Genomic DNA, 17,964 nt, shown 5'->3' with positions numbered 1-17,964 from the left:
ATATGGAATATAAATATAAAGTCACTCGGGGTTTTGTTTTTTTTTATATACAGAAATACTTATTAATGATGGGGGCAGATGGTAATTGAAGATACTGAATACACAGTTGGAAGCAGGACTTGATGTTACCCTAACATGGTCGATGGAATTAACAATCTAGCAGAAATATATACTTTTAACTGAATGAGAGTACTGGACAAAGATTTCATGAAAGTAGAAATTTTACCTTTCTGTCTATTCTGTATACTGACTAGAAATCGCATTTCAGACAAAGCAATACAGATCTACCAGTTAACTATAATCTAAACCACATTTTGATGACTACATTGGCACGGTGTGCATGGATTAAATTGCACTGTGCTCAACAGTATTGTTTCCACAGGAATTAATGTACATGTGTATCTTAAGAATTCTGCAGTCAGTTAAATTTTGTTGTACAAAGTATGAACAGGATCTTACTACCTATGTTAACTAAGCTTTTGGATCTGGCTGTTTTTTCAGTTGGCATATTCTCAAATTCAGTTTTACTAGCTGTCTCCCCCTCTTAGATATCCCAGTTTACCTTCTTATATTGCCTTCCCCTGAATTTGACAACTTGCAGGTGTATTGGTCTAGAATGCAACCTCCACGATTCATAATCGGCATGGGCAGTTTTAAAAAATGTTTATTGATGGATTTGACTTGTATCCCACCTTATTTTATGAGTTTCTGGGAAATCTTGGGGCCTGGTAGGTTGGGGGAAGATGGCTTTCTACTTTTATTCCAAAGATTTCTGTAAATGCTTGTGCTACCCACATAAAGGTGTCGGGCAAAATATAGTCTCAGTTTAATATAAGTGAGCTTTGGATCTGTTACCTGTTTTCTGTCTCTCTGTGTTGATGTTTCTGGGCTTGTGCTTGAGGTTCTTTAGAAAGGGAGCTGTTTTTTTATTTGCTGCTCATCCCTCACATCATAAATTAGAATATTTTTTACACACATCCATCCATCTATTCACTGTTATCTTTGAAGCAATTGAAACTGAACATTGGTGAGAAATCCAAAGTCACTCTGGGAGCCATAATGCTGTGGGGACTTTCACCCAGATCTCTTATCCAAGATTGAATAAGCGATTAACTTTGCATAACAGAAAGAGCCTGCCTATCAGTAATGTTCTTCAGCAGAAAACAAAGAGTTCTAGATAGAAGGACACATTCAGTTCCAAACTAGAGAAAGCTTTACTCCTATAGAATGAATGTTTTTCCCCCAGTAGATATCCATCCTTCTATGACAGAGTGAAAACCTCTCCCAGAGTGTCTGCCTTGACACTCTGTCAGTCCACACTAACATAGTTCACATTTGACCATTCCGATAGTTTCAAGCTGTGAGATGCATTAGATAGTCAAGGAGAAAATGTAGAATTTTAAGGAGCAAAAGTACTTAGTACTACTTCGACATTTTAAAAAGTATTTCTATATGTAGAATGCTGTAGGTTCATTTGTGGAAGTGCAAATGACACCGTTTATCGCTTTTCAGCCTCAGAACTACATAATCATGAATTCTGATTTGAAATCAGTTTTGCAAACAGGATTAAATGAGCTACTAAATTTAAAACATTTTGTCAGTTATTACTATGCCCGCTTCAGGAACTTTGCTAAGGCGCAAACATTTTTACCAGGTGAGCTCTCATAGGCACATAACTATGTTCTGCTGTTTTCTACTAGGACACAATTCTAGCTGAACTGCTGCAGATTCAGAAAGAACATATAGTGGGTTATCATGAGCATGATTCCCTTCTGGACCACAAAGAGGAAGAAGAATTGACTGAAGAAGAAAGGAAGGCAGCTTGGGCTGAGTATGAAGCTGAAAAGAAGGTAGGTTGCACTAAACCATTACAAAAATACTAGGTAGTATATACTTCAGAACAACCAAGCCTGTATTCTACATCAGAGATAGGAACCTGTCTAAACAATGGCTTAGGACAGCATCGCCCCCTCAGAGTCATGAAAATTTGTGAGCATTGCAGTTCTACAACTTCTTGAAAGCCATAGATCCTTGTCTATTCAGTTGTCTAAAGAGGGAAACATTGCCGGAATAGTCTTCTACTGTAGGATGTCTTTAACAAAGAAATTACAGTGGAATTCCATTCATCGTGAGGAACTTATACTTTGCTGTGGTTTTTATGATCCTAGAAACTTTCAAGATATCAGACAGAGACAGAGAGAGACACACAGACAGACAGACAATCAATCAATCAATCAATCAATCAATCAATCAATCATATACCAACTCAAGTCACTTATTCTGTCTTCACAGGCACAAAATAAAATTAAAGCATTTTTCTCATAGTCTACAAGATGCTAACAATCTCCCCCCAAGAGATTAGGTGAGGTTGTTCTGAAGTGGCTTAGGGTTTCCTGCTTGAGCAGGGGTTTGGGCTAGAATGCCTCCAGGGCCCCTTCCAAGGTGGCTCTTCTCTTCTTCTGAGATGGGTCTGGGTTGGGAGGAATTCTTGCCTTGGCTTCCCCCCTCCCTTCCAGCTGTTAAGATAAGGACCTTCCGCTGCATTCCTGTGTTGCAGCAGCAGGTTCTGGTCTCTTCTATTCCCCCAACTGTTCCGGGGAGCCCAGAATCCCCTCGGTTTTGCTTTAAGCTATTCAGCTGTGGATAACTGCATTCCTGGACTTGCGCGTAGGTTTTTTTAGGCCAACCGAGTTTCTCTACAGGTTGGAATTGGCCCCTGAACAGACTTTCCTATATTTTATTAATTCACACTGTTCTGTTGGCTTCTTTCTCAGGGCTGTGATGCTGCTAGGTATTGTTGCAGAACATCAGTGCTAGTTTATAGTTGCAATGGAAGCTTCAGGAAGTGGTCTTTAAAAACTGCAGGGTGACATTTAAACCAACTATATAGTTTGTGCCCTTTGTTTTGTTTTGATGCTATTAGCATTTTTGTTTTGCAAATTAGGATAAAGATCTGTTTGTTGTATAATTCCTCCAGATCAAGAGTGATGACGTGTTTCTTCATTTATGATGATCTAGGAGCTCCTTTCAGCTTGAGAAATCAGTTCTGTTTATTAATGAAATGTTGTTTATACTTTTTTAAAAATTCCAAGGTTTGGATAACCCGTACTAACTATATACCACTTCCATCAGCTGAATTTAGGCTAGGCACACATATTTTCAGGCAAAACAAGTTTACCAAATTCCACTCTCTTGTGCCAGTCCCTATTATCACTTTGATAACTTCAATAGTCAAAAGTGCCATTCTGGTTTTTTAGGGTCTGACAATGCGCATCAACATACCAGCGGGGCCAAACATGTTCCCCCCCAATTTCACGTCTCAGACTCCATATATTCCTTTCAACTTGGCGGCCTTGTCTGCAATGAGCAACCAGCAGTTGGAGGTAGGTGGCAAGATCAGAGGCTGTATCGGATCTGTTTGTTTGCTTGTTACTTGTTAAGAGTTATATTCTGCCTTTCATTTTGAAGTTCAAGGTGGCCTACCTAGTCCTCTTCCTTTCACAACAGTCTTGTGAGGGGAGATGCTCTCATCACCAAGTTTCTACATTTTGCAATGAGCATGGTTTTTTTAATCTGGTCTTTGATGAAATGTAGGTAACAGCATTTTTTAAAGAATTCCATAGCTCATATCTTTTGTTCAGTCTTACTGTTGTTTCACACTGAAAGCATTACAGTTTTGTACAGTGTGGATTTCTGAATTGCATTATTAAAGACCAAATCATGAGCACTTCATTGCTTTCAGGAAAATTAGTTTGAATATAAAAACTGCTGATTTCATGTGGATTGCTAAGTGAAGCAAAGCTGCTCCTAGGTGAAAATGTTTATGTTTTTACATCTGTCTCCAGGATGGGTAAATTGCTTTCCTGTCTGGAGCCCCATGGCCTGGTTTGCATGATTTAGACATATAAAAGCATGTGCACACATGCACGCGGGCAGTATGTGATACAAAAATTCATTATCTTTGAGAACACCTCAGTTTCTGACTGCTCAACCAGTTTTGATGACTTCCAAAATTCCTTCCAGGACCTCATCAATCAAGGCAGGGAAAAAGTTGTGGAAGCAACGAACAATGTTACTGGAGCAAGAATTCAACCTCTTGAAGACATTATTTCCTCTATAGTAAGTATGGTAGAAAATGCGATCATCCATTTTTGTTCTGAAATTGTATATTTCTTTCAAATTGTTGTGTCATGTTCAAAGTTTTGGTGATAAATTGCTACTTTTTTTGTCTGCTTTTATATTTGCAACTTCGATTTTTTTAACCGGTCTTTTAAAAACAGACATATTTCTTTTGCAGTGTAATGTTATATAAAAACACAGGATAAAAATCTAATGAGGAGAAGGAGGAGTTGTTTATACGGTGGGAAAGATTTAAATTTTGGCCCTGAGATCAATTGACAACTGTTTGGAATTGTCCAGATTAGATCATTGTTAATGAGGATAGACTGTTAGACGTTATTCAACAATGTCACTGATTCTCATTAATAATGACCAACCAGTTTATTTGGAATCTCCAGAATAAAGTCTGTGCTCAGGTACGTTCAACTGGGAGTTGCATCAGTGATGAAAGCAGATGTGAAGCTATAACTTCTCCTGTGGTGCTGGAGTTCCTGACCAGATGATGCTCAGTTTGTGTGCGATCTCTTTGTGGATGGCATCGGGCTCTCTTGGTCCATTGATTGTCTGTGGAAGGAAGCCTCCTCTGGACATGGCTGGCTTCATAGAAGAACAGGGGACAATGGATGCATGTTTCCTCAGTGAGCTTCAAGCCCAGCCTGAGCCAATTTCAGTAGCGTTGACCCTTTTGCAACTGGCTCTTCCTTGCTCTGTTCCTCACTCACGGCAACTCCTGTTCGAGGGGGGAAATGCCAGGGGACTCCCCTGAAAGCCTCTGTGATGCTTTTCTTTTGCAGTGGAAGGAGAATCTCACCCTCACAGAGACGCAGGTCCAGGCTTTGGCTCTGAACCGCCAGGCAGGTCAAGAGCTGGATGTGAAGCGCCGAGAGGCTATTTATAATGATGTCTTGACCAAGCAGCAAATGGTGAGGAAAAAACCCTCAGTCTTGGTGGTTTGTGCAGGGATGTCAGGAGTGACTTCTTTGGCCCCCTTTTCCTTCTCCCTTGGGGAATTGGATGGATTCCTGGTGACCTCCTCCTCCTTAGGGCTGAGAGAGAGGATGGTTTTCTGCCTAGGACAAGGCTAGAACTCAGGCTCTCCCCGTTTCTAGCCCTTAGAGTTCTTAGCCTCTAAACTCGACGAGCTGTATTGATATCGGGGTAATAATATGATCAGGTTCCTGGAAGGATTTTTTCAGGAAGGCTCCTTAGAAACAGCCGCACGTAAACCTTGCATTACATTTTACTGCAGCCTGGAGTCGGTGCCATTTTTGGCCCTGGTCTTCTGTTTCTGATGGATGTAAAGAGATCAGAATGCACATTTGCATTTTCCCCCTTTCATGCCTCAAAGTCAATCTAATTTGTAAGTTTAAGTGGAGTGAAACTCGCATGCCTTTAGAAACCGCTTTGAAATGTAAAATGGAATAAGGCAGCAATGGAGCTGTGTGGGGTCAGACTTTTCTATGCTTCAGTGGGACTTTACCCCCTAGAAAGAGCCACCTCTCAAGGCAGTAATGCATCATCAAATGCAAAGTAGTTAAAGGATTGCAAGATTACAGGATAGCCCTTGAACATTTCTGATGAGACATTCTGTGAAACTGTCAGACTGGCCACAATCTAAAACATAAATAAAAACCATCCTTGGCTCCATTTGTGAGAAAGGTATAGTTGTATTAGAGGTCAGGTGTATTTGAGTATTGCATGGCCAGAGCTGAGACTTGCATGCCAAAATCCCTAAGTTCTACTCCCCCTCCAACTCTCCCTCGCTGCCCACCCCACTGAAACCAATCAAGTCCATGCAAGATGTTTTCATAACTGTCAGTTCAAGTGCAGTTTGTATACGGCTCCCTCCTCCTTCCAGCTGGGAGACTTTGGAGCAGTGTCTCAAGGAGGTAAAGGGTCTACTTTCAATTCCCCAAGCATCCCTCTCCTCATCCCCCCCTCCCCACAGCTCATGGCAGCCGGTCACTGTGTAGCAGCAAAGCACTGCAATCATAAGGTGACAGCTGACAGAAACTTGAGAATGCCCATTCCTCTGGCAACTCAGATAAATGCCACTGGCAAGTCAAGAGAAAATCGTGGTCCGAAAAGGGATCGCCTAGCACCCACTTCAATCACCAGTTTGCAAATGCTGCCATGTTGGCAATGGTGAAGGCAGTGTGGCAAGTATCAGGTAGAGGGAGATATCCCTGGGTGTAACGTCATGTGACAATGACCTTGAGGGACGAGGGGAAGAAATGCTACTTAGGAAACAACCAGCGAAGAGAGGCGGGAGCCCCCAGTGGCTTAAGGGTTAGAGGAAGAAACTTCTCATCCTAGTTGATTTAGATCAGGGGTGTCAAACTCGATTTCATTGAGGGCCACATCAGGGTTGTGTTTGACTTCAGGGGTCCGGGGTGGGTGTGGCCAGAGTGGGCATGGCCTGCTCGATGTCGCTCATGTCAGGGTGCTTGTGGCATCCCAAGTGCTCTGTCAGTGAAAACGGGCCCCCTAGCTCTGTTTCTGGCTGCGACGGCCTCCTGCAACCCTCTGCCAGGAAAAACGAGCTTGGGAGGGCTGCACGTGGCCCTCCGGAGCTCCGTTTTTGCTGCCAGAGGATTGCAGGAGGCCGTCGCAGCTGGAATCGGAGCTCGGGAGCCCGTTTTCACTGGCAGAGGCAAAGCGGGCCAGTCCGTCACTGTTTCCAGGGTGGCCCCGCGGGCCAGATCTAAGCACCCCACGGGCTGGATTTAGCTCGCGGGCCTTGAGTTTGACGCCCCTGATTAGGATGGTTAAAAGTGGTGGTGAGAAGTTTGTACTTTCAGACGTGCAAGCTTCTGTTACTGTAGCTTTACACTAAAGTAGAATTAGCTCATCTGATGGGGCTCCCTGCCTGGTGGGAGGGGGGGCACACTCAGCCAGGGTGCCCCGGCCCAAAGAGAAGGTTGTCCCAGCCTGCTAATAGCCGCCTTCCCCCCACAGCTCATCAGCTGCGTCCAGAGGATCCTGATGAACCGGCGGCTGCAGCAGCAATTCAGCCAGCAGCAGCAGCAGCTCCCGCAGCAGCACCCGCAGCTCGCCTACCAGCAGGCTCAGCAGGCAGCCATGAGCCACCTGATGATGGCCAAGCCCCCCCCGGGCTTGATGATGAACCCCTCCAACTTCCAGCAGATCGACCTCCGAGGAATGTACCAGTCTGCTGCTGGGGCCCTGCACCCCCCACCCCTGCAGCGAGCGCCTCCCCCCATGAGTGGCAAAAACCCAGGACCCTCCCAAGGGAAACCGATGTGATTTTGCACTAGCCGCTTGGAGGATTGGTAAGATCAGAGAGAGAGAGAGAGAGAGAGAACTTTTTTTATTTTTTTAGGAATCAATGGCTTAACAGAACTCAACTGTATAAATAGTTCCCCTCCCCTTACTCACACCTTCTATTTTATTATTCCCCTCTTGTTTTGATACGATGTGCTATCCTGTCCCAATCTTTGTCGGTGACATTGGCTAGAATCTTCTTACGTGTGTCGAGTACAGGAGATGCTGAGTTGTTTTCAGTGAAAACAGCCTCTTCCGTAACCCGAGGGGGCTTTGCAGGCTTCCTCTCCCAACTGCCACGCTTGCTGCGAGTAGCCATAAAAACAGCCGTCGGAGGAGAAGAGCCCCGAGAACCTCACCCAGATCTGTATATTTCGGTCCTCACGCCTCCATGTACACAGCTGAGTTCTTGGTTAAAGTTGATTCCTCAAATGATGGGACTCTTTTGTATTCCTTCCCACACGGCACACAAGGATGACCCAGAAGCCTGGTCTGTTCTCTACCATTCGTGATGGAAAAATAAAGCATAGGAACTGAAGAGGATCTAGAGACAGTGCAATATTTTTAAAAAACTACCGCTCTAAAGTGTCTGAATTACAGTTTTCTGGAAACTGTCTGCAGCCTTAAGTTACGGCCCGAGAAAAGTCTGTCTTCTCTAGCCTTCTGCCACTTCCGTTTCCTCTTTGGGGCCGGTGGGAGAACATCCAGCTACCTTTTTGTCCTTCATCAATGTATTTTCCTCTTGCACTGATTTCTGATGCAAAGCACATTTCTATCGACGCCTTTATCCTGGTGCTGGTGCCTCATCCTGTTGCCGGCAGTGGGATGAGCGAGGAAGCGTGCTGAATTCCTGGGACTTCGGTGGAGCTTAAAGCAGGGCGGCAGCCCTTGGGAGGGAGCCCAGCTCCAGCCTCGAGTTTGACCTGGTGGAGCATGAAGGAAGGGGCTTTCACAAACTGCAGCACTGCCAGAGTTGTGAAATAATTCCTCCTTTTATAGATACGTATCTCTGGTTATCTCACATTTCTTTCCTAGTTTTCATTCTTTTAAGAATATGAAGGTGAGGGAGAAAAAAACATTGTTTTTTTTTTAATTTCAACCTTACAAAGGGAAAAAAGAATGTCTGATTAATTACACCACGAACAGCTACTTTTCAGCATAAAAATGGAATTCTCATCCATTGACAGCATAAAGCTTTTTTCATGCATTAATCCATCTGAGTTTTTCAAACAGAAGAACTTCTGGAATGCGGGCATGATAACAGAATGACAGGTGTGTTTGTGCTACTGGAGTTAGAAGAAGAAAATGTACAGATGGAAGAATTGACTGCAGACCATGAAAAGTGAGAACTGCTAATATTTTTGGAAGTCTAAATGTTTGGCTTTCTGTATGATTCTTGAAGAGCTACGCCTTTTTCTTCTCTTACCTGAATCTTAGAATCTGGACAGCATGGATTTTGGAGAACATTTTTATTTTTAACTAGACACTTTTTGATTGGTGATTGGAACATCTATTTCACAAGAAAAAAATAATTGTCAGTTAGTTTTAGTTCTCTTTTCCACAGTGACGTTGTGGGGTGAATCTACAGCCTAACTTCATCCAGTGGAGTTGATTTATTGCATTACTTTAAATTGGTAAGAAAGGAAATGCTCCAAAATTTATGCTTACTTCAGAAGAAACGGAATACAGACTTTCTGAGACAATTGTTTGAAAGCAAATATATCTGTCCAGAACATTCCTACATTTTCTGAGCTGGGAATTTCTAGAGACTTAATGTGAAATTTAGGCAACATTTTCAAATCCCATTATTTTTCCCACAAGAAGAAGATATCTGATGTGGATGAGGATGTCTTGGAGACTTGGACCACTTACATATTTCTCACAACATTATAGCTGCATAATAATGTGCTTTTGAGTATAACATCAAGCTTTAATCAATATTTAAAGACGGTAAACAAAAACTCATTTTTATATTTGTTTTAGATGTTTTCTCTAGTTGAAATGGCTTATATAAGATGATGAATAAAATGTTGCTTGTAATACAATTTTGCCTGCTAAATTCTCCACATTTTGTAACCTGTTTATTCCTTTGGATGTAAAGCGTTTTTGCTTAGTATTGTGATCCTGTACATGTTTTTGTCCCAGTTGTATAGTAATGTTTCAGTTCCTTGACCAGCTTTGGCTGCTGAATCATACAGCTGTGAAAACTTGGCCTTCATTTCTGTTTAGATGGCTTTTTTCAGTTATGTATTAAATATCATAAAAGTACTGTAGAAAAGATGTCACTTCTTCCTATAAGGCTGTTTTGTAAAATATATATTATGGACTGGAAATTGTTTTTAAAGAAAAGCATTCAAGTAAGACAGTATGCTATCTGTGTTTTCACCATTCAAAGTGCTGTTTGGTAGTTGAAACTTAAAATATTTAATATCTCATTTAATAAAGTGACCAAAATACATCCATGTTCACTGTACTGTTTTGGTACTGCTGATGCCCTGTCTGGCACAACAAATAGGAACTTCCTTGTTGAATTAGGACATCCCCCCCCCAAAAAAAATCCCCCTGCTTCTGTAGTGACCCAGCTAGATGCCTTTGGCAGTCCCACAAAGGCTTCTCAGGTAAAGCAGCACCTTTCCCACTTGTGTCCCATTTTGGCCCCTGATGCTCATAAACTCAAAACACTGCTTTGGGATGTTAAACATTCTTTCTTAAATTAATATTGGTAAATATGGCCCCAAAGATTTTCAGTTTTAGCTAGAGATTAATTTATCCATTCTATTCCCCCAATCAGGATATTAAAAAAAAAAAACAAGCATAATTTAGGTCAGAACTCTGAACAAGAATTTTGATATTGTAAAGCTCACTTTTGCCATTGATTTTCCCTGCCTTACCAAGAAATTTGTCTCAAATACCCTGGTGAATCTCCTGTGAAGATTAGGAAACAGCACATAAAACAATTTCCTGGCTTGAAACTCACTTTAAAAACAAAAACAATCACCCAGCACAATTTGAACTTCATTACAATCAAAAAATTTGAAGCTAAGACTTTCCCAACTTTTTATTCCCCAAAACAGATAATATTGTGTAAAATTAAAATGTTGAACCAGAGTTTAAGATGCACCACTGGATACATTAGCACTATAGTTTTATTGGGTCTGTGGCCCCTGGAGAGCAGGATGTTAGCATGCTTACTTTTTGGTTATTTTGAAGTCTGTTAAAGTTTTTTCTTTTCCAGGTGCCCCCTAAAAACACCTGTAGTGGATTTTCTCTGCCTGATGCTCTTAAGAGATATTGGGTTCCACCAGCGCTAGAGAAATGCACTTTAGGAGAGTGTTGCAGGATTTTAAAATTCGTATTAGGAGTCCCTGTGAATTTTACTCCGCTAGTCGTTGCCAAACTCAAAGGTGTGGTGCTCCTCTTTGTTCCAAGGCCATTGAGCCAGCGCTGTCCAAAGACATTTCTGTGGTCATGTGGCCAGCATGATGTCACGGAACACTGTTACCTTCCCACCAAAGTGGTGCCTATTTATCTACTCACATTTGCTTGTGTTTGAACTGCTAGGTTGGTAGGAGCCGGGGCAAATAATGGGAATTCAGCCCATCATGTGACGCTCGGGTCTCAAACTGGGCTGCCGACTTTCCAGATAAACCCAGTGTCTTAACCACTGAGCCACTGCATCGCCCCTTCTAAAAAAATTATAATACGGTGTTGGGGAGGTGGATTGCTTGTAATGCCCTTGCATTATCCAATAGGCTTGATTGCATGATTCACACATGTGCGCACACACACCAATCCTGGGTGCAGGCAAAAGCCCAGTTAGTTGATGGTGCCTCTTCTGAATCTCTCACTGGCACAAGGTTAAGCATAGAAATGTTTCACCAAAGCCCATGTAACAGAAGGTGCATTTAACTTTGGCTAAGAAATATGGTTAATGTCCTGGCACATTGTCAAGGCCCCTGTAAATCACAGCGCATGTGCTTCCCTGATGTCTACAAGTAGTCCTCAACTTATATCCACAATTGAGCCCAAAGTTTATGTAAGTGAAATTTGTTAAGTGAGTTTTGCCCTATTTTACGACTTTTCTCACTACATTTGTTAAGTGTATCACTACGGTTCTTAAATTAGTAATGTTGGTTGTTAAGTGATTTTGGTCTCCACATTGACCTTGCACGTCAGAAGATCGCAAAAGAGGATCCCATGATTCCAGGACATTGCAACTGTCGGAAATGAGAGTCAGTTGTCAAGCATCCAAATACAAATCACGTGACTGTGGGGATGCTGCAACGGTCATAAGTGTGAAAAATAGTCATAAGTCACTTTTTTCAGTGCCGTTGTAACTTTGAATGGTCACTAAGTGAACTGTTGTAAATAGTCAACTACCTGTACTACAGAGAGCCACTCATACTAGCCTCCTCTGACCATTTCTGCATCCTTGCCCAGGAGCAGAGGGCAGGCATTTTCCATGCAAACAGCATTTAGTCCTCTATAATCCATGCATAGTCAAAGCATCCCATCCTTCTTTTCACAAAGGGGCTGCTATCTGTGGTCGGGCCGGTTGAATGATCCCACAGGCAAGATTTTTGTCAATGAACACCCGCAATTCATTGAAATTCTCTTGGGGTCATTGAATACAGCTTCGGCTTGGGCAATTCAGTCCCGGCTAGGATCTCTATGGCACAGTCTGTTGACTGTGAAGGGATAGCTCATCTGACCCCTTTTCACTGAATACCTCTCTTAGATCCTGATACTCTTTGGGGGATAAGGGGAGGTCCTTTTCCCGTCCCTGCACTACTGCTCCTATTTCCCGCTGTGGGGAGGTTATCTTCCAGGTTCTGTCATGTTCCCAGGGAGGGCGACTTGTTTGAATTTTTAGCAGTCCCCTTCTCCAGTTTACCTAAGGATTTCACTTCTTTAGCCAAGCCAGCCCTAACACCAGGGGCCGCTCCATCCCAGGGGCACTATGAAGCTTAGAGTCCATCCGCATTTCTATGGGTTCGGTGATAAATGTTGCTGGGATGCCCCCTGCTACCCATCCATCTAGCTGGCAGAATGTGATGGGGACTTTCAGCCACCTCAAGCGGATTCCTAACTTCTCAACCAGGGCTGGGTTAACCAGGCACCCGGTGCAGCCTGAGTCTAGCAGGCCCCGGATGCTGGGTTTTAAATTAATTTTTGCTAATTTTTCCAGTGAGGGGTTCTAAAAATGTGTGTTTTTACACCAAGAATTCAAATATGTTATTTTTGCAATTGCACAACATGTAGCTTGGTATGGTAAATCCACGTCTGATCATTATACCCCACAAATACGGTTAACTTTATTTTTTCAAAATTGCACATAGTGCTACATAGATTTTAAAAAAATTCTGCATGAATCTTATCTAGCTAAGCAAAAAATAATTCATGCAATCACAAACTAACATGAGAGAGCCTTGGTAGTACAGGGGTTTAAGGTACCCTGTTATTAAGCTTATTAAGACCAGCTGCCTGCAATTACTGCAGGGTTCGAATCTCGCCAAGGCTCAAGGTTGACTCAGCCTTCCATCCTTTCTAAGGTAGGTGAAATGAGGACCCAGTTTGTGGGGGCAATAAGCTGACTTTGTATAAATATACAAAAGAATGAAGGCTATTGCCGAGCACATTGTAAGCCGCCCTGAGTCTTCGGAGAAGGGCGGCATATAAATCAAATTAAAAAAAAAAAAACATCAGAAAGAAATCTGAGTTACAAAACTGCTTAAACAAGTTTCATCGAGCCTTGTTTTGATTCGTTCTTCAACATCAGCCACTGACTTGCTTCTTGGCCTCTGATATAACCCTCATGTTTCTCCTGTGTCTACACCTCTGTGACCTGTTTCCCACATCTTTCTGTTGATTGGGCAGGACAGGGCCACTGTGGTACTTGCATTGGTTTGTCAATGAACTTCTTTATTTTCGCTGTAGTCAGTTCGCATGTCAAAAGTGGCTCATGTACACCTTCAGACCAGTCAGTCAGCTCCAGCAGAGTGGATGATCTGGCTTGACCTCTACCCAGTGCATGGCACCCCCTTCACAGCCAGTATTAACATTGTAGAATCTCCTCCAATGGCCTTCAAGGCTTTGTCAATGCCTTTCTTTTTCACGAAATGCACCAGATTATCTGCAATCACTTGAGCAGGTTTTCCTGTTTTTGAGCCTTTCTCTGGAGTGAAATGATAAAGATATCTTCCATCCGGCTTACTTCACACAGAATAATGTTCTTTGATGGTACTGGAGAATTGCTGTTCTGAAAAGTTACGATATTTATGTAGTTACCAAGAACATCTAAATTATATTAAAGTAACCAAAATATCTTTCCAGTCCCCAAGACATGTCACAACTTTTGAGCACCCCTAATGTTTGGAAATTGAAAGTTGAAAAATTTGACACACCCTAATATATATAATGTTAAATAAAGTAAAACTTGCATTATTTAACACATTTTAGCCTATTGTTCCAATGAAAAAGTCTTTCCAATTAAACCAAACACTTCCAATTATATGGGGAAGTAGTAGTACAATGGTGAACTCAGTTGACCTCTCACCAAATTAGCATCTTCCAGATATTTTTATTATCATTATTGTTATTATTATAGGTTTAATCTTAAATTCGATTCACAGTCTGGGACTGATAAAAACAATAGTTCAAGTCCTAACATTGTTGTTGTTGATCATTGCACAGTCAGCCAGATGTTCAGACTGGGTTTGGCATTTTTATTTACCTATTGAGTCCTTACCAAGGACCTGAGATAGGCACATCTGGATGTTTGATGGTGCTATAGATATTGTCGCAGGATAGAAGCTGTTTCGAGTAAAGCCAACTTTTGCAATTGACTGATGGCGAATTTGTCAATGTCGATCATGTACAAATGGTGCTCCATCAAATTGCCCAAAGAGGTGGGGGAACTCCAGGAGTTTATAGACAAGAACCTACTTAGGGATTTTATTCAGCCAGGAAAGTCAAGGATGGTGGCTCCAGTACTGTTTAAAGAGAAGAGAAATGGGTCCCTTAGACTGTGTGCGGATTATAGAGGTCTGAACTGTATCAGCATAGAGAATATGTAACCTCTCCCACCAATGAGAGACATGCTAGGATATCTAAAGGGGAGGATCTCCACCAAATCTGACCTCAGGGAGGCATACTACAGGGTGAGGATCAAGGAAGGAGACAAATGGAAGATGGCATTTAATTGCCCCTTGGACTGCTACCAGTTCAGGGTGATGCCATTTGGCCTGTAGGAGGCGCTGGCCATATCCATGCAGTTAGTTCTGCAAGAGCACCTGTACAAAGAGGTCTTGATGTACCTGGATGATATATTGATTTACAGCAAAACTGCAGAGGAGCATATGAAGCTGGTCAGGGCTGTTCTCAAAAAATTGTGAAAGGCCCAGTTCTACGCAAAGCTATCTAAGTGTGACTTTTATAAAACCAGCTTAAGACTACTTGGGATACTGAATCTTGAAAGAAGGGGTGGAAATGGATCCTGGCAAGGCGAAGGCAATAGTGGAGTGGGAAGTCCCTCAAACCAGGTGGCAGCTGCAGTTTCCTTGGTTTTGTGAACCTCTACTGCCAATTCATCCCTACGTTCGCCCAGATAGCTCTGCCAGTCACCAACCTGCTTAAAACAGGGAAAGGGGAAAAATCTAAACCTGGGCAGCCTCTGGATTCGTCCTTCGAGTGCCGAGCAGCATTCAAAAACTAAAGCATCTCTGTTGCGGAGCCGCTCCTGAAACACCCCAACCCAGATGAACCATTTGCAATACAGGCAGATGCCAGCCATGTGGCTGTAGGAACGGTCCTATTCCAGAAAAATGACAAGGGAGAACTGCAACCCTGTATCTTCATGTCCTGCAAATTGTCTGAGGCGCTGGGCCATCTGGGAGAAGGAAGCCTATGTGGTCCGATGGGCTCTCCTAATCTGGAGACAGTTCTTGGAAGGCAGTAAAATCCCCTTCAAGGTGTGGTCAGATCACAAAAACCTAGAAGCTGTCCCCTAAACAGGTGCGGTGGGACCAATATTTCAATTGCTTTAACTTCACCCTCCGATAGATGGCAGATCTTTTTGGCAGATGCTCTCTCCCATGCCACAGTACAACAGTGCCTGGAAGTCATCAACTCCATCATCCCATTCAACCAGTTTGCGGCACCGATAGTTACGAGGCAGCAGAGAGCACCTCTCCTACACCCAACCCCAGACCTCGTGCAACTGCTGCCCTCCTGAGATGTCAAGTCCTCTGCCCCCCGAGATGTTGGCAAGTACAATCGATCAATATTGATGATGATGGTGATGATGGTTTGTTTACAGTCAGCCAGATGTTCAGACTGGATTTGGCATTTTTGTTCGCCAATTGAATCGTTCCCAAGAACCTGGGATAAACAAATGTAGATGTTAGATGGTGTTAACAGAGATCATCACAGGATATAAGGTATTCCAAGTAAAGCTGTCTTTTGCAGTTGACTGATGGTGAATTTGTCAATGCCAGTGGAATTCAAGTGGTGCTCCAATTATTTTGGGATTGTATCCAAGGGGCCTATTACTATTGGTACTGTTTGCTTTCTTTTGCCACAGTCATTCTATTTCTATTTGCAGCTGTTTGTATTTTGTTATCTTCTCCAGGTCTTTCTCTTCTATCCCACTCTCTCTCTTTAGATACTGCCATGTCCACTATCCAGATTTTTTTGTCTTCTTGCCAGTTCCAAGTCTCGGATATAATGTGGCTGATAGTCTGTTGGTTTGAATTCTAAAATCCTAGAGCATTTCTCTATTTTATGGTCCCACCAGTTCTTGTTTGTAGGCAAATGGTATTTCTTGCAGATCTTCCAATGCACCGTTGTTGCTACTTTATCATGCTGTTGTTTGTAGTCAGTCTCTGCAATCTTCTTGCCACAGCCAAGAGGTAATCCACTACTTTATTAGCTTCTTTGCAGAGGCGGCACTTACGGTCTGTTGCTGTCTTCTCAATTCTGGCTTCGTATGCATCTGCAACAGCATCACTTGGATCACCAGGGGTGCAGCTCTATTGTACCTTCCATATAATTGGAGTGCCCAAGGTTGGAAAAAGCTGTCTGAATTACAGAACATCTCCCAAACGTCTATCCCAGCAGACAACTACTAGGACAACTGAACTTTGATGGTCATACCTGGGTGGTGTTGGCTTTTTAAGATTTGCTGGCATTTTTGGTGTCTGCTTCCTCTTCCTTTGGCACAAGGAGCTTCAGAGAGAAAGAAGATGTTCTTCCTTTTAGGACTTTTGATGCTAATGGCCTCTTTGGGATTAAATAAAAGGACAGTCCAATAATCAAGCAACGGATCTGTGAACACCTAGAAACAAAGCTATTACTGGAAGCCAACATGGCTTTGTCAAAAAACAGATCATGCCAGACAAATCTTATTGCATTCTTTGACGAAGCGACTAAATTAATGGACCAGCAAAATGCTGTGGACATTGTATACATGGACTTCAGCATTGACCAATTTTCCAGCAATGGCAAATCTTTTTCCATGTTACGAATACTCCCAGAAATGTCAACTCTATTACACCCCTTTGTGTCATCAGCAAAAAGACAAACCTTACCTTGCAATCTTTCTGTTACATCACTCACAAACACATTGAACAGAACAGCGTTAGGGACTGAGCCTTGTGGTACACCGCTTGTGGCTGGTCTCTGTTCAGACAGAGCCCCATTAACCGTCACACACTGGGACCCATCCCTGAGCCAATGTCCTACCCACTGAACCCCCCAGTGGTTAAGTCCTAGCCTGAACAACATTTTTATGAGCTCATTATGTGGAACTGTATCAAATGCTTTCCTAAAATCCAGATTATTATTTTTTTTTAGGAAATCAGATTGCCCTGGATGGACAGATCCAAATTTTCTCCACCAGATTTAACAAGGAAATTGAATGAAATTGTACACAGTTGGCAGAAACCCTAATAACTTTCACAATTGTGGTTATGTAAGCCTCACAAAGGAAGCTGGGAATATTTTATTCAAAAAAGCATGATTATATAAATCTCTAACAATATAGGCTAAAAAAAGATTCTATGCTATGCAAAAGAATAGCCATCAGGATTAAGAGATTTCCCATAATTTAATAGTATCTGTATCTCACCGATAGTAACTGCATCAGTGCACAGAAGGAATTAAATTCAACTTAGTAGACAGAAATGCTTTATTTACTTTTGAGATGGGTTGCCTGCATTTGTTCTCAGAAGTTCCTTATTTTCTTTCATGAAACAAGCATCCGTGAACATTTGTTTTATGGTTTCATGAACCATCAGCCTATGACCAGAATCATACTACAATGAAGTATGACTATCTGATTGAAAAAAGATGACTTTGTCTTACAACAGTTGAGTTTTATTGAGTGTTTTGCAATACTACATATAAGTATCCTGTATTACATTTATCCACCTGATCAAATTAGAATCAAGACATAAAAAATAAGTGTGGGACATCTCTGATGTGTAGTTGAACAAAAGCTGTTCACTTGCTATCAAGGATTTTAAAGTTGCCATAAATCCACTATAGCCATGATGGTGAACC

General features: G+C 42.3%; 2 protein-coding genes across 6 annotated transcripts in view; one reads left to right on the top strand and one right to left on the bottom strand.

Moving 5' to 3' along the window:
* Positions 1-9,862, top strand: part of ATRX (ATRX chromatin remodeler) — a 105,611-nt gene extending 95,749 nt beyond the window's left edge. For all 3 annotated transcript variants that reach the window (XM_034435153.3, XM_087877435.1, XM_087877434.1), the window contains 5 exons: positions 1,701-1,850; positions 3,258-3,383; positions 4,024-4,119; positions 4,914-5,042; positions 7,078-9,862. In XM_034435153.3, the coding sequence (XP_034291044.1) occupies positions 1,701-1,850; positions 3,258-3,383; positions 4,024-4,119; positions 4,914-5,042; positions 7,078-7,386 (810 nt within the window). In that variant the 3' untranslated portion in view covers positions 7,387-9,862. The remainder of the gene's footprint in view (positions 1-1,700; positions 1,851-3,257; positions 3,384-4,023; positions 4,120-4,913; positions 5,043-7,077) is intronic.
* FGF16 (fibroblast growth factor 16) overlaps positions 1-17,964 on the bottom strand; it is a 42,062-nt gene that overhangs the window by 8,616 nt on the left and 15,482 nt on the right. The window contains exon 4 of one of the 3 annotated variants that reach the window (XR_015729660.1): positions 12,695-13,663. The exons of the other annotated variants lie outside the window; for them this stretch is intronic. The gene's annotated coding sequence lies outside the window, so the exon portion shown is untranslated. Of the gene's footprint in view, positions 1-12,694; positions 13,664-17,964 lie in introns of those variants that run through there. 3 annotated transcript variants of the gene reach the window in all.

This window comes from Pantherophis guttatus, chromosome 12 (genome assembly GCF_059756535.1).
Source record: "Pantherophis guttatus breed Tessera chromosome 12, ASM5975653v1, whole genome shotgun sequence".
Lineage (NCBI taxonomy): Eukaryota > Metazoa > Chordata > Lepidosauria > Squamata > Colubridae > Pantherophis > Pantherophis guttatus.
The sequence above is the reverse complement of the archived record's forward strand: the minus strand, read 5'-3'. Positions and strand labels throughout refer to the sequence as shown.